The sequence below is a fragment of the Solea solea genome, chromosome 2 (assembly GCF_958295425.1).
Source record: "Solea solea chromosome 2, fSolSol10.1, whole genome shotgun sequence".
NCBI classification, from domain to species: domain Eukaryota; kingdom Metazoa; phylum Chordata; class Actinopteri; order Pleuronectiformes; family Soleidae; genus Solea; species Solea solea.
Genome location: NC_081135.1, coordinates 25,334,409 through 25,351,668, shown reverse-complemented (window position 1 = coordinate 25,351,668; position 17,260 = coordinate 25,334,409). Strand labels below are relative to the sequence as shown.

The window sequence follows — 17,260 nt, the reverse complement described above, 5'->3', positions numbered from 1 at the left end:
TGCAAAATGTGAAACACAAGTCCATGTTTTAGTTATTTTAATCCTTAGTGCATCTTGGGAAATTGTCACGTGAACAATACACAACTCCTTATGTGGACATCCTGGGGCGGTGTGTGTGTGTGTGTGTTGCTAATTGTGCAGAGGTCACAAAATAAGTGCCCTCCTATAATATTGGAACAGTGAAGCCAACTCCCTTTATTTTTGCCATAGACTGAAAACATTTGGGTTTGACATAAAAAGATGAATATGAGACAAAAGATGAACATTTCAGCTTTTACTTCCAGATATTTACATCTGGATCTGATACACAATTTAGAAGATGGCACGCAACATTTTTAGGTGAGCAAAAGTATTGGAACAGATCGACTTAAAAAGGATTCAAGTGAATAAGACTTAATATTTAGTTGTAAATCCTTTGATTTCAATAACTGCATCAAGCCTGTGACGCTCTGACATCATCAAACTTTAGCACTCTTCTGCTGAGATGCTCTTCCAGGCTTTCACCGCAGCCTCTTTCAGTTGCTGTTTGTTTTGGGGGTGTAAGGCACTGTATGTCCTGGCAAAGATGTATTATCATGTCATGTTTAGTCTTATCACATCAAATGCCTCACTTATACTTATACTATGAAATAGTATATACAGTGTATGCTAAGCATTTAAAAACACAGAACAGGAATATTAGTGCCAACCTCTATTGAACACCATTTTCATATCTGAAAGGGGGGAAAAAAAAAAAGTAATAACAAGATACACTTGAATTGTTTATATTTGCATTTTCATAACGAGCAGTGAACAATGAGTGATGAATACGGTATTTCCTCTTAATCAGAACTTTAATGCTCAGAGAACATAAACGTGAACAGTTGTACTGCAGATTATTTTTGAATATATTTGCATTTTCAACAACAAAATTGTGCATTGATTATCAGTAGTAGAGTAGACTTTGAGTAGAATAAAAAAAAAGTGTACACAGTGATTAATGGTTATTGGTCCTCAGTAAGTAGTTAAATGTGAGTAGAACTAAGTTGTACAGTAATACAGTGTTTTCATGAATGGAAAAACAAAACAAAATGGAAAATAACAACCCAACAATTATTACTACATCGTATTACTGAGCAGATACTAATAGAACAAGTTTTTTTTTATATACTGGTCCTCAGAGACTCGATCATAAATGTTCACTAAATGAATCGAACAACTAAAAATAACATTAAAAAAAGGTCATACAGTTATTCAAATGTTTATTTTTTTTTTTTATATATTAATAGTAAATCATATGGTGATTAGATTGTTCCTCAGTAAAGAGTCAAAATAAACATGCAGTGTTAATGCGATTTCTGCGATTTTCAATCTCTCAATCGTTAAACCCCCCCAGACTCAAACTGTCTTTGCCAGCATGACACTCTCTAATTCACGTATGCCTCTACTATAGTGAGAAGCTCAGAGGCTTGGGTAAGCGCTTGCAGTGCGTTCTCCGATAGGAACTGTTCATTTGGAATACGGGGATATGGATGGCAGTTTGGATACTGCGTCTTTTTGGAGTCCACTCCCAGCATCTTCAAGTTTTGCACAATCTTCGGCAGAACTCTCAGCTGCAGGTTGTAAAGGGAAACTTGTGTGGCGAGGACCGAAATGGAGCTGATGTTGGGCTGATTGCCGTGCCGCTTGTACTCTGCGGCGATGAGAGACTTTTCCACCGCTTGATGGACTTTGAACAGACACCACTCTGTGCTTCCTCCACCAGTGTCCTTTTCAGCTGCTCTGAGGTCACAGCGAGCCTGTCTGCACCAGCGCTGAGCCTCCTCTTTGTTTGGCCTTGGGATATTTTCATCATGGGTCCAGAAGTTGTAGGAACCCGACGATCTGGAGAATCTCTCGCGACTACTTCTGTGACGCCTGGCCTCTTGATTCCATTGCTGGTAGAAGTCTCTGAAATCTGTGTTTCCCTGTGGATGGGAGGATGAGCCTTTGCCTGAGCCTTTGCCTTTGCCTTTGCGGAGAAACTCCTCGTTTTTATTCTGAAGATATTGGCATGCCGCAGTGGCGAGATCCTGAGAGTCAGGATTTTTGTCAGGATGCCATCTGAGGTACAGGCGCCTGATGGCTTTTTCCCTCTCCTTCTCGGGAAGAGTCCATATCTGTTCCAAACATTCGTCGATCTCCCTTTTAGCTTCCTCAAAAGAGGCTGGTAAGGGTCTTGTAGATGAGGAACTTGAAGTCGATGATTGAGGATTGTGCGGCACCGCTCCCGCAAATGGCTCCAACGCCATGCATTTATTTTCAGCAGATGGGGAAGTCCTCCTTGGTTTTGATTTCTTTTCTCGTTCAATCTTATACAGGTCAACACAGCTGACTTCAATTGGCTCATCTTCTCCAACATCTACTCTGTACCTGTGGGAATATTGTCCAGAGTCGCCCAGCAGTTCTTCAACAATAACTGCATAAATATACACGTTGGGGTTGACGTTATAGCCAACATATTCCCCCTCTTCAAAGTTATTGAAGATGTCCACGTCTAACCAATCATGCCATTCTTCTGGTATTTCTGTCCCAGGGGCTGGTGGCTCTAGATTGATGCTTTTAGCTTCACCACTGTCTTGAATCTTGTTCTTAGCCAGAGTTTTCAGAACATCCTGCAGACTATCACATATGAGAAGTTGTCCAAGGACTGGGAGGTGCGCTGGTGCTATGTTGCTGCCTAAAAGAGCCATGATTTCCTTTGTCAATGTCATATTGACTTCGCTAATAACCTTAAAAGCCATGTCATCATAGTGTCTCAAGTAAAATGTGCAGCCTTGTTGCCCTTTCTGGACAAAAACATCAGTTGCGGTGGCAGTTTTGTCAAGTGGCTGATTGTTCAGCCAAAGCTCTGTCTCCAGGTTTTGGCAGCACACAATCTGAATACTGCCAAATGTCTTCTGGCACATGGTAGCAGCATCTTCATGTGTTATTTTTCCATGAGACTGGTGTCTAATGAGACAAATTAATCCATGGCGCAATGCAGATGAGGACAGATGTTTCTCAAACCAGCCACTGAATTCACAGTAAGTCTCCAGCTCGCAAAGCTGCATGTGTGCTTCCACTAATTTCTCCTCAGTGAACTGCGACAGCATGTTTGGTTGAACTGCAGGAGGCAGCATTTTCAGCAACCGATGATGTTCATAGGTGTCATTCCCCAAACGACATATACTGAGTTTCCCAAGCAACAAGAATTCTTTCTTCAGTGCTTCTTCCAGTCTTTGGGCCTCAAGCACAGTGTCATTGTAGTATAATGTGCTTGATGGGTATAGCTTACCATCTACTGCCAGTAGATGCAAGGACTTCACATCATTGGCAAGGGATTCGTTTTTTTGATCTCCGATTAACCGAAACAACCGGTGAACAGCACATTTCACAGTTTTAATTTGATTTGGGTTTAATTGTTGTTGGTCACAAGTCTCAGCATACACAGACGCCAACACACTGCAATATTGTGTTGCAGTAGCACGCTCCTTTACACCTATTTTCTGAAGGAAATCTTGATAAATGATGTACTGTGGTGGAATTTTGTACAAATATGGTCTGAACTCCAGGTCATTGTCAAGTACAAAAGACGTGTCCTCAGCCCTCACGAGTTTTTTGTCTTTTTCAACCAACACAACAGGAAGTCCTGCCAGCGGCTGTGCTTTAAACTTATGAGCTTGCAGATAAGCATAGGAACTGCGAAACACCTGCGCTCTGGTTTTAATCAGCTGTTCAGTTTTACAGGGAGAATGGCAGATGTTGCTCATGTTAGCAGTTACAGACTGTGTTGGGGGCTCATCGTGAGCACCTGCATCTTTCATCATCTGTAGCAGCTCCTGTGACGGAGAACCTGGTATGCTGATAACTGGCATTGAAGACCAAATCAGTTCTTGGTGCTTTTTGTTAACGTCCATCAGTGAGCCTCTGATTTTAACCGTCGTTCTCTTGTCGGCAAATGGTGTGTGATAGTCACGCAGTTCTTTACTAATCTCCACAGGGAAAAGGAAGTTGATGTCAGCTATGCTCGTCAGCAGCTTTTCCTTTTGATTTACACCTTTCTTCTTCACCTTCTTTACATCATGCATTACTGCTTTGAAAAGCAGCAGTGATTTGTCTTTGAGATCTTGAAGCGGACCATCTCTTTTTGCTTCTGATTCTAACTGGTGTGCAAATTCTATAATGTCATCTTTTGACACATCATGCTTCATTCCAAGTTCTCTGAGCAGCTTTTCTGCTAATTTTTTTGCTTGACCTCCTTCACCAAACTCAGTCCAAAAGCTCCCTGGCACAAATCTCTCTTGGGGCAACATTTTCTCATACAGCTCGACACTTTTATCATAGTAGTATGATGCCGTCTCTAATCTGCCTTGGGAATTGCGAATCCATTTCACTGTCTTCAATGAGGAGATGATGGCTTCCTTGTCCGGCTGATTTAAAAGTAAATCAAGTTGAATTGACACTAAGAGTTTGAAGCATTGGCGCATCTGCATTTCTGTGAGTTGATGTGCGACGGGCAGAATGAATGTCATTAAATACTTCAAATCAGTCATTTGTTTGATGTTCAGAGATTCTGACAGACTGAGGTTGTCGAGGCTATTTTTGAGAAAAATGGTGTTGCTTTTGTTGAGGTTGAGCAACTCTGGATAACTCCAGAGATAAGTGCTATGGAAGACAAATACTGTTTCGGGTCCATCAATCCTCACTCTTTCACCACATATCGTTTCAAATAATGGCAGGGACTTAAACTTTGTCTGATAGTTTTGTTTGTCTTCTGCCTTGGATATTCCTGACTGCAGAAATGCCTGAAGCTCTTTTTTGCCATCATCGGGAAGCTGAGAAAACTCTGAGTGTTTTATGTTGTAAACCTGATTGAGCACAGCGGTTTTATCATTCACATCCAGGAGTTCAGGGTGTAGAAGTAAAACTATCTCTCGATTCACATGTCTCTCGTCAAAGAATTTACTGTTGAGCTTCATAAAACCAAGTTTGAAGAGGGTGCCTGATATGTCCCTGTCTAAGGCAAACTGTATCACACCTGGCATGTCCTTCATTCTTTGCAGCAAATGCTTGTTGTTGAGCCTTGGACACACAACAGGTAAAATGTAGAAGTCATCGAAAATCTTCCTCACATCACTGAACGTCGGCGTTTGTTTGTCATCACTGGACAGTGGGGGTTTAATTTGACTTGTTATGAACTTCCACAGTGAATTCAGCCACTTCAACACTGTCTCGTTTGGGACATAAAGACCACTTTCTGAATCAACTTCACAGCTTTCAAGATGTTGCTGAATTAATGGCTTGAGATATTCTGCTGCACAGGGAAGTGTCAGATCTTTGACAAGATGGAAATTTTGTAGCGTGTCCTTGCATTCTATGTTGGTCTTAAAATCTGCAAAGCGGTCCATGTTGCCAAGGAACAGGTCATCATATCTTGAAATAAGCTTGGGAGATTTGGAGTTAAACACTCCTAAAACTTCGTCTCTTGTGAGAAGAAGTGGAAGTCCGTCAAGTAAACTGCAGTTCTCCTCCGTGACCTTTTTCAAGGTGAAATCTCTTAGGCAGTATTTCAGGAGGGTTGAGCATCTTGTCTTATCTCTGATCAGAGTGGAAGTTATGGGCAGAGGTAATGCTTCTTTCGTCTGAGTTGGGTCATTGAGAGGTTTTGCTTTCAGGAAAGTCCGCACAGTTGAAGAATTAACATCTTTCAATTCAATGCCAGCACTTTTAAAACTTTTCCAAACGTCTTGCATTTTAGTAGAACATGGAACCAATTTCATTCCAAGCTCTTCCAAAACGGGATTGATGTCATCAATTAGTGAATGTGTCAGGTGCAGTGCCTTTGTTGACTCAGTTTCTGTGATGTCACACCAGTCAAAAGAGCATTCTTTAATTTGCCGAAAGGGATTTGAGAGTGTCAGAGGATTGCTGGAGAGAGGGATAATAGTACGAGTTGAAGTCCTCATCACTGGAATCACATTGAGGCCTCTTTCCTTGATCGATCTGTATACCTCATGTATCATTTCATGCCAACCCGGATCAACATCCTTGGACACAGTTGGCCAAAAACACAAGTACGAAAGATTGAAGCATGACTCAATTGCTGAGGTAGGGACTTTTGTCTTTGCAATGGAAGAACTAATGTAATGAAGGAGATCAGCATAGAGTGGAGCAATTAGCCTCTGTTTCAATGATTCATTCCACTTAGATTTCAGACTTTGTCCATCTTCTTTCCAAAGGCTTCTCCTGGAAGAATCAACCTCAAAGTTTGCATTGATATGCACTGGAAGTCCAGTTTTCCCGGGCAAAGGAAGTGAACAAAAAGCTTCTCCTTTGAAATCCATGGAGTTTACATGCTTTGAACATGTTGCTATTGCTGCTTGAGGGAGTTTGTCTGATGCTGCTATGTCCCCTCCATCCCAGGTTTTAAATGAGCCAATCTGTTCTGCAATGATCCATTTACTTTGCCTTTTATCTGAGGTTGAAATCAGGGTTTCATAAATGACCTTCTGTGGTGTGACTGGTTTGTCACATTGCAGTGCATTTTGTTGAAGTTTGACAAAAGCGTCCTTTTTTTCTCTGCTTGACGCTGGAACACTTTTTTCAACCATAAAGATGGTTTTCAGTTGTCCTGATTGTTGATTTATTTCATGGACTTGTATTTTGCAGATGTTTTTCAGAAACAGAATTAATCCTTCTGGATCTTCAGAGAGGGCAGAACACAGTGTTTTCATGTCATTATCAGTGACTCCCTGTTTTGTTATTTTAGACCTGTTTGCCATTGTGCCAGTCCTCAGAGGTAATCTGAACATGGTGCCATCTTTAAGAGGAAACTCATCTGGAAGAAATGATTTGTAGACATCCATATACATCCCCTTGAATTTATCAGCTAGTTTATAGCCAATCCCAGCTGGTGGTTTGTCTGAAGGGCTTTCTATGTATTTTTGATTGGGATCAGAAATGCACAGTAGTTTATCTCCAGTCAGGATTGATGGGCAGTCGGTCAAATGGTAAACAGAGTTAAATCCAACACCATATTTCCCTGTCTTTCCTGGAATGTTGTGCTTTCCTCCTTCCCCCAGATGTTGAATGCCAGCCAGGTCAGTATCCGAAAACACTTTGTTGTTGAACACACACAGTGCTGGACCCTGCAGATGGTTCCATTTCTTCCCAAATGTTTTTTCTTTGCCATGCTGTCGTTTGTCCCAAACAAAGTGAATTTCCGTTGCCTCCGCATCATCTGCATTTTGGATCAATTCTTTCAGGATATCCTTTTTTGATGGATAGGACGAAATAATGTTTTTGATTCGAACCGTCAGTTGCTCCTGCTGTTCAAACTGAAACGCAAACGGAGCGATGTTTGGAGCTACGTGGCTTTGCAGTGTGTGGTGCCGAGTTGTTTTTATTCCAAAGTGGCAAGCCATATTACGTGGGATATTTTCGTGACATAACGTGACGCCAGTAGCCACAGGCATCCATGGGCTGTCATTGTAACACAACTTGCTTGCAGGTTGTAAAATGCCATGTTCATTGGGTATCAGACAGTCACTTGTTTTCTCTTCTGTGTCAAATATTCCTTTTTGAAATATTTCCGTTAAAATAGTGAAGCACATTGATAGATCATGCTTGGGCAGGGCCTTGTTTCCATGTTGACTGTCCAACTCTTGGAGCACAGTTATGCATTGACTGACTGTAAAACATTTTTCAACACCTACACTTTCCCAGAGGTTTTGGAAACATCTGAATGCAGGTGGAAGTACATGGAGGTATGGTTTTGCTTCAAATTGCTCATTTTCAGCAACACATTTCACATTTATAAATGTACTGCCAACGAGAATGAAAGGGAATGAATTTGCCATTTCTTTAATAGAAGTTGAATCTTCAGAGTTGCAGAGCCACTGGTTTAGAAAGCAATAGCATTCATATGCAATTTTGTGGAGCATAGTTTTTTCAATGGATTGAGATTGCTTACATGCTTCTTGCAGCTGCCGGAGGACTGTTTCAGGCCCTGGACTGTCATTGATCCCCAAGATTTGGAAGACTGGATCTGTGTTGTACATTTTCAGGATGCTGTTGTCCAGCACAGGCTGTGTCATGTTCACAAGCAGGGTGCACTTGTCACTGAAAACATCAGTGGGTTTTTTAAGTGTAACCATTTGTTCCACTGTCACATCAGCAGGTGAAAATGCTGGCAGAAATTCCGTCTCCTTCAGTATTTCCCAGTGGCTGGAGTCTTCATCATGTGCGTGATGTTTCATAAGGTCCAGGAGGCATTTCAGCTTTTCCAATGCCTTTGTCCGGTCAGTGCTCCATGTTTGGGTGATTGTGTCTGCTTTTTCTGTGATGTCTTTCAATGGCAGAAAATTGCTTGTCATTCCAAGTTCCAACAAGCGCTGAATCCTTTTGGGGGAGCAAAAGTCATTCACTGTTCCCCCAAGCAAGCGTCCCTCTTCTGGTTCAAAAAGACAGGCAACCTTCCCTGATGGATTCACAAGTTTGTTAATGTACTGCAGGTGTCCCTTTGATGTGGGGATGCATGGAAACCGGACCAGTAGATTGTCAATTTCTTCGTCGTGAAGGTCAATGGCATGCAGCACAAGAGCGTCTCTGCTCAAAGGGTCAATGGTATCAAGGTTGTTAAACACTACTTCTTGGTAGAACGTCTTCCACTTCCATGTTCTCTCCAGTAAAACATGTTCTAGCCCTGCCTTTTTGAAGTTATTCTTCAGCCACTGAGGGAGAGAAACAATATGGTTGTGTGGTTTTGCATATTTCTTGCACATCTGCACCACAAGTGCACTCATGTCTTTATCCTCTTCAATGCTCTCATGGAGAAATATGGCAGAGGTTATTGAGCACCAGTTTTCTCCATCACTGAAGAGCTGTGGGCCAAGGGACTGCTGGGCAATAATAGAGTAAAATGCATCAACCAATGGCTTGAAGGTGTCACTTACTTTATCTCCATCTGGCCAAAACGTATGATAACAGTAATCTTCCAATTGCTTGTCTTCAGACATTTTCTTCAGTGTCAAGAGTGTGGTCACATATGCCGTCACTACAGGATCCTTAAGAAGAGCTGTGTTCCAGTCACGTTTCACACCACTCTCCCACAGACCTTTGCGGTTGCTTGTTACAGCAAATGTACCATTTACATTAACTGGAAGACCCGTGTTAATGGAAAGAGGGAGGAAGCAAAATGCCTGTCCAACAAGATCTGTTTGTAATGGAGCCAGTTTCCCAGTTTTTGGTTTCTTTTGCAAAGGAACAGCAATCCCCCCGATGGGCAAAGAGAACTTGGCATGTTTGCTTTTTTGAAGGGCCATTTTCAAAGATTCCTGTGTCCCAAAGCAATTGTACAGGAGCCAAGCCTGAACGTCAGTTACACCACACTCCTGACTGGTGATTTCAACAAGATTGATTGTGTGGCAGTCAATGACCTTATGTTTTGCACCAAGTGTCATCAGTGATTTCTCAGCTTGACATTGCTTTGACTCAAAGGTTTCCTCAAGAATCTTCATTGTACTCAGAGTTGTTTTAGAGACAGTGAAGACGGTTTCTATTTCATCATCTCTTGGTGGTGTTGACCCATTGTTTGTGATATTTTGAAGGGATAAGGCATTGACTTTCTTCAGAAAAAGCAGATGAGTTTGTGAACTCTCAGTCAAGTGCTGTTGAAAAGAGACAATGTTCTGTTTGTGATACACCTTTGTGCTTAGTTCTGACTGGCGAGCCTCTTCTTCAGTTCTGAAAGGTAGTTTGATCAGAGTACCTGGATAGAGTTCAGAAGACCTTTGTTTGTTGAAGTTGCAGTCAAAAATCCGTTCATATGGTCCAAACTGACCAGGAAACCAATTAAAAAGTCGCTTCTGGGACAAATCGAGTTTGATTCCTGGATTTGTTTTGTGCTTGATGTGCTTTTTAAGGTGACTTACATTGGGATCGAGTATGAGAAGACTGTTACCACTAAGGATGGAGGGAACATCTGTCACATGATACACAGTATTGAATCCAAGTCCAAACTTTCCAATCTTTTCCACTTTGTTTTCTTTTGAGGCAGAGCCAACTTGGACAATGCTTTCCCAGTCCTCAGCTGTGAACTGCTCATTATTATAAGCCCAAAGGCACGGTCCTTGACAGAGGGCCATGCCAGGATCAATAAGACTTTCAGGAGCATCTTTGTGGACTCTGAAATCCACCAGGAATTTACAGGCTTCTGCCCCAGCATCTTCTGCATTTTGAATTAGCTCTTTGAAGATGTCACTTTCTTCGTCATATTCTTTGAGAATGTTTTTTATCCTTGTTGTTATTGGCTCTGATTGTCCGCATTGTTCTATTCCCACCAACTCTGGATCGAGGATGAAGGTACTGAGGAATGGAATGTTTAACCACTCTGCCGTTGCTTTTGGGATTTCTTCGTGCACAACGTAAATTTCCTCCTGGCTGCAATCAAGTTCTTTCAAACCATTTTTGCTCACATCACAAAAGACTGCTGTTGACTTTGGTTTCAGTGTATGTTGTTCACCCTCTAAGATGACTGGCACTGGAATGTCATCCTTCACGCTCTTCTTCTCTCTCCACAGCCAGTTAAGAATTTCTATTGACACCTTTACCTCAGAGGAGCTTGCAAAAGGCTGTCGCCTTGCTTCAACATTTTGCTGGATAGAATGAAGGATGTCAACAATTTCTCCATCTGAAATCAGTGTTCTCAGGCCAAAAGCCTGGAGCAACTTCTTGTATGACAGAAATTCTTTTGGCACCTTCCCAATGTACAAGCTCAGGTCTAGATTACATGGGTAGTCAAGAACCAAATCCTTTGGTGAAACAAACTTGCTGTAGCTCCACAGCCAGTTTTTGTTCTGGTTTTCCACCGTAGCAAATTCAGAGATGTGATCTTGCATGTGTTTGTAAATGCTATGCAGCTCCTTTTTGAAATACACATCGGTGTCAGGATCAGCTATTTTCTGTGCCATTGATGTCAAGGCTGATAAATTTTCAAATACTTTTTCGGGAGGAGGTCGGCATTTAAGCCCAAGTTTGTTGCTAACTTTTTCACTGAGATTTCCCAAAAGAGGCATCACATGTCCAACAATGTCCTTGAATACAGAATGTCTTATTTCATCTGGGCAGAAGAAACAACTTCCCTGAGACTTGTTGTCACCAGGTTTATCACATGGGACCCATTTTAGCATTTTAAGGTTTTGGATCTCTTCAGAAGAAAACTTTGACAGTAGATTATTGGCATCCAACATTTTTAAGAGCACCTGAGCTCTTTTCTGAGCTTCAGTGGGAGAGTCCCTGTGCATTTTGTCAATCAGTGTGGCAGCATGCAACAAATGCTTAGGTGACACATTTGCTTCTTTATTTTGCAAACCAAGATCTGTTAGGCTTTCAAGCATTTGTGATGTGCCAGTGTACACGTTTGGGGGGAAGAAGCCAGACTCAAAAATGATGGTAAAACTTTGAATTCTTGGGTCAAAAAAGCTTGAGGCCTTTCTCAGTTCCTTATTCACTTGAATGAAGCTCAAGTTCTTGCATCTGTTTTTCAGTGTTTCATTCTGAGAGAAGAGGATGTTGCCATTTTGTAAAATCCAAATCATGGTTTTGTCAATGTCACCTTTGCTGCAAGACCCCTTTTGGATGCAATCAATGAGAAGATTAGCTGCATCAGCTGTGTTTAAGATATTAACTTTAAGCAGCTGCAACAGTCTGCGATCAGCCTCTGTAGCACAGCGCACAACTGAATCAGGCAGAGGGAGCTCTACCGGTATTGTTAAACCAGACATGAGTTGAACAGCCTGTTTCGATTGAGCTGCAGAACACTGTCCTTTCATGGTTTGAAAAAGAGGCAACTTTGAGAGTAACTCTTTCTCACCCCTTGTAAGAGAATCCAGACAAGATAGATAATCTTTTAGTTCTTCTCTTGCTGTCTGAGAGGCCGCTTTGAGTTCTCTGATAAGATGCTGAGAATCTAAATTCACCAATATTTTCACGACACTCATTGGAGATGGGCAAAGCACATAAGAGTCTAGGTCTATGTGCTGGAGCCACTCATTTCCTTTCACCACAGTGCCACCAGCTTTGTTCACCAACTGAGCTATTTGATCTGGCAAGCTCATCTTTTTGCTTGTCTGAAAAATGAGGGTGGTGTTCTGTTGCAATTGTGCTAGTGATACAGCCTGACTGAGGGGCGGGGAGCAGACTGGTATTAATGGTATTCCAGTGAAAGAACTTAACTCTTTGAAGTGAGTGTTGAGAAATTTCCAGAATCCCTGGAGCCAGTCTAAAGGTGGATGTTGACTGTTGCTGGTGTCCCAGATGACAAACCCTGGCCCATTCTTCTTCCAGTCCTGTGGCAAATATGTCCTTGCATATTCAGCCACTCGGTCTGCATCAATGTTGATGACCTGGAATAAATCTGAAACAAAGATATTTGGAAAAATATATGTTCAATTTCATGTAGCAGTGCAAAAACGCACGAGTCAGAAATACAACCAACTTTCAAAACATGGTATTCATACTTTGTCGGGCCAGTTCTTTCAGGTGGACGATGCTGACTGGACTGAGATCATCTGAGATGAAGAGGTGTTTGCAGAATGGTAGCAAGGCTCTGCATGAAAGATACATGTTTTCACTGGTCATGTCACATAACATGTATCTCTTTTGTGTCTACATTATTTACAGGGGTGTGCCATTGCAGGGTTATTATCTGCATCAACCATAACATAACCCCAACCTAACCCAACCCAACCATAACCTTTGTCACATTATAATAGGACCAACATATTTACATGACGCATGCAGTTAGAAGACAACACATAATGTGTCACTACATGTTTAAAGATCCAGCCATTACCATTCTCATATTATAGTAAAACAATTTTACCTTGGAAATTCATTGCTGTCAATCAATGCGGTGTCCTCCTGTCTGTTTGTGAAGGATCTGAAAGAGCCATCACTGAGTGGAAGCAGCTGAAGTCCCTCAAGTTCTTTATATTTCTCATCACTCAACGCGTACTCCAAAAGACAGAGTCTGTCATCTCGAGAGATGTTAAGTGTGCCAATCCTGCGCAGAGTGTCCCTTATGAAGCCTGGAGTGACATGTTTCAGGGTGCTCAGGTATGGACAGCCCTCTTTTATAGCTCTTGCAACATGCCCTGGTAATGTGACAAGATTTTCCCCACAGGAAACCAAAGTCTGTTTAATGGCGGCCAATATTTCAGGGCTGGTTGGACCATTACAGGGGAACACAGCCTCTGATGGAAGGATGAATCGTCTTTCATCTCTTGCAAGAGAGAAGACAGCCATATTCTCTCTGAATAAATGACTAAGAACATCCCGGGCAATGGGATACCATTTGTCCTTGTGTTGAACATGGGCAATGTCTGGCCACAAGTCATACACAATGGCCGCAGGGAAAATAGACATTTGGGCTAGTTTGATGGCATCTTGAATGATCATGAGGTATGCCTGAGGAAGCACTTCCTTCATCAGCAGTTCGTTCCATAGAGCGTGTTCATCATGTTGCTGGTCTTCCTCTTGCCACTTGATTTCTCGCCTGTTGTCTGTGAGGCCAAAGCACGCGTTGACATAAACTGGGAGTCCTGTTTTGTTGGACTCATTGTTTGGGAGGGGGAGAAAGCAGCTCAGTCTACTCTCACTACAGTTTCTCTTCTCACCACAAGGGAATGCCAGGTCAACTTGAGGGAAAAAGCTCAACTTTTTTGCAAGTGAATCGAGATTGTCTACATTGCCTTCTTTCATGGTGCATGTTGTCACAAGCCACTTGGTTTCACGGCGAGTGTCTGAGTGGATGGTTATCATTTTGAACTTCGTCGAACCCTCAACGACAGACTTGTCTTCTGACTTCAAAAGAGCATCTGGGGCCACAGAGGATGTCACCTTAAATCTGGTGTTGACAGTGCCATGTGTGTCAATATGAATCAGTGATACACAAGTCACATTTTTGAGGAACAGGAGGCTCAAGCCTGCATCTGCAATGAAGCTATCGAAAAGCTCAACCACCTTTTTTGAATCGTACAGATTATCTGAAATTTCAGAAACCTCGCTGCGCAAAGGGAATCTGAAAATTGTGCCATCAAAGTGCTGGTCCTCCATGACAACGTTTGACCACTCTTTTCCACTTACAAGTGAAACTATATCTCGAAAGGGTTGGAATTGATCTTCCATGTTCATCAGAGCGTCTTGATCTTCTGGATTGTCCAAAGACCACAGAAAACCTCCATTTCTGCCTCCAAATATTTTTTCCTGGGGGTCCATGAAGCCAAGGTGTACTGAACTGAAAATACTCGGTACATCTGTAAAACAGATATCAGGTAGTTAATGTACTACATGCATTCTCTATGAAGACTTATCATTAGATTGAAACTGTAGAGAGTATTACCTGTTGTGTGGTAGACAGAGTTGAAGCCAATTCCAAACCTTCCGACTTTGTTTGGGTCGTTGCGCTTGACACTCCTCCCTGCCATCTGAATTCCTTCCCAGTCATCGTCAGTGAATGCAGCATTGTTGTAGGCATAGAGAGCAGGGCCTTGACAAAAAATGAAAAGGTGAGCAAAGTAAAAATACCTCATCTATCTATCTATCTATCTATCTATCATGAACAGTGATATTTGCTTAACATTCTACATACCTTGGTATTTCCCCAGTTCTTCAGTCCACAGGCTTTTAGTCCCATAGCTTCTCTCATCATGGATGAAAACCACTTTGGTGGCTTCAGCATCATCTGCATTTTGAATCAGCTCCTGTTGACAATAAAATCATCACCATGAACATAGAAAATAATCAAATACCACTCACCACTGTGACAAACACAAAAAACTGGCAATATGATAAGATATATTAATCTATTTTAAAAAACAAAACAAAAAAAAAACCTGCCTACCCTTAGACCACCACTTTATAGACCCACAATATAATACAACAACCAGTGCAACTGAAAAGACCTGTGTGGGTGCAAAGAGCTTTTGTTCATTTAGTTAATATTCGTGAGGTTGTCAATCATTCTACTACAAAGAAGTAGAATGATTGACATGTTCAAACATGTTCGTGTGATTAATTGCTTGTGTCAAGTTGTTCACAGTGAATTCTAGATGAAGAGATACAGGCTTATGGCTACATGATACACAGGTATACATCTATACACCATAAAAAAATGCACATTGATAAGTGGCAACACAATTTCTTTTTTTTTGAATACAGAACTTGCTTATATTTTTGCAGGATGTGTTTCATTTTCATTAGAAAACACTGTAAGTTCGTGAGCTGGTCGTATGAAATCCCATGCTGCTTTGAGTGTGTGTGTCTTTTTCTTTAATGTGACTGGGTACAGTGTGCTGGACTCACCCAAATTAAAAGGTTAGGTACACCAATGCAACCAATGCAAAAAGTAAGTCTGGAGGTTAGAGCTGAAACAATTACTCGATTAATCGATTATCAAAATAGATGATGATTCATTTAGTGATTGAATAGTATTTATAGTCGTTATAGTAATAGTTTTTTTCATGATCAAAACAAGAGTTCAGATTTTTTTCAGCTTCTTCAGTGTGACTATATTCTTAATTTCTTTGCTCAATTTAACAAAGAAATCATTGAAAGTGAATCATTTTGGTTTGCGGACAAAACAAGACATTCGAGTACATCATCATTTCCAGGTTTGACAAACACTTAACACTTAACATTTTATGGATATTTTATGGACCAAACGATTACTCGATTAATCGTGAAAATAATCGACAGATTAATCGATGATGAAAATAATTAGTTAGTTGCAGCTCTACTGGAGCCCTGTATTATTATAAAACATAATATTTTATCACCTCAATACCATCCATCCATCCACCTTCTACCGCTTTATCCTCCACCAGAGGGTCGTGGGGGGTGCTGTGCCAATCTCAGCTGACATAAGGCAATAGGCGGGGTACACCCTGGACAGTTCGCCAGTCCATCGCAGGGCCACACACATAGAGACAAATGACCATTCACTCTCACACCTATGGTCAATTTAGAGTGTCCACTTTACCTAATCCCCATATTGCATGTTTTTGGACTGTGGGAGGAAGCCGGAGAACCCGGAGAAAACCCACGCACACACGGGAAGAACATGCAAACTCCATTGCCGCAAAGGCAAGAGTGCTAACCACTACACCAACCGTGTGGCCCCAGTTCAATACCAACCTTTAAAATTTGTCCACCATCTGGATAACGACGAAGAATATCTTTCAGATAGTCAATGAAGGGTGGAGCCGTCGCCCCAAAGGACGTTCTAAACGAAGTAGCAGGATTGAACAGAGACGATTAGAGACACAGAAAATGCACATCAATACAGGGTTAGTCCCGCTTAAAAATAATAAGAGGTAGACGAACAGGATTGGTGTTCAGTGTGTCTAGTGTCAGTGTCAAGACAAGGGTGAAACTCACCGAGCTTTTTTCTTTATCTTCAGACTCATTCTTCCTGTGTTAGATGCTGCAAGAAAATTAGAGTTTAGTATTGGGCCTGCGCATGTCAAACAGATCATTTTGACTACATCATAAAAACATTATGTGTACCTGATTGTTATCTCTGAAAAAGGAGAATGTTGATTCAAATGCGCCTGTCTGACAGGTTTCAAACTTGGCATACAGTGGTTTATACAGATAAATAAATAAAAATGATCAGGTTCTCAATAGTATTTCGATTCAGGGGGGCGTGAAAAAATTTCTGTCCTATTTTCTGTCATTATTTATGACAGAAAATAATAAAGAACCACTGTACTTAGGGAACCAGTGTGTGCAGTGTGGTGGAAATGCAACAGATATGTTGCTAAACCAGTTGGCCAAAAATAGTTGTGCCAATAGATAAAGAATCCTTCCTGTTCTCTGGCCAAGTCCTCCAGAATACACAATGCAATGTGCCCTGCATGTGATGCTGAGTCAGTTGAAGCCTGAGAGGGGCTACTGCACTAGTTACTTAAGCAATAAAATAATCAATAATAAATATATACTGTAAGATATGCATTACAGTTGGATTGCTGCAATGAGTCAACAGGCCATTATTGAGGTTCCCTAATGTTATGACTCTTTCAAAATAAGTTACATATAATTAACATTTTCTACTATGTCAAAAAATCAGGACTTCTTGTACGTGACTGTTTAGTCACCAATTCTCATAAACTCTGTTGTCGCAAGACAGAGAAACATGTAAATAGTTCTTCTGGGGACAGTCCCAGACTGCCAATATAAATGTGTTTTTTTTTTTTTTTAA

The 17,260-nt window shown here is 41.4% G+C and overlaps 1 protein-coding gene across 1 annotated transcript; it reads right to left on the bottom strand.

The window, feature by feature from the left end:
- Window positions 1–387: 387 nt before the first annotated feature.
- On the bottom strand, window positions 388–16,517 carry si:dkeyp-118h9.7 (sacsin). The gene is made up of 7 exons (XM_058623198.1): window positions 16,438–16,517; window positions 16,195–16,282; window positions 14,651–14,762; window positions 14,402–14,548; window positions 12,884–14,315; window positions 12,519–12,607; window positions 388–12,415 (listed from the first exon to the last, which is right to left on the bottom strand). The coding sequence occupies exons 1-7, from the start codon at window positions 16,464–16,466 to the stop codon at window positions 1,407–1,409; spliced, it is 12,906 nt and encodes a 4,301-aa protein (XP_058479181.1). The 5' UTR covers window positions 16,467–16,517; the 3' UTR covers window positions 388–1,406.
- Window positions 16,518–17,260: the final 743 nt, after the last annotated feature.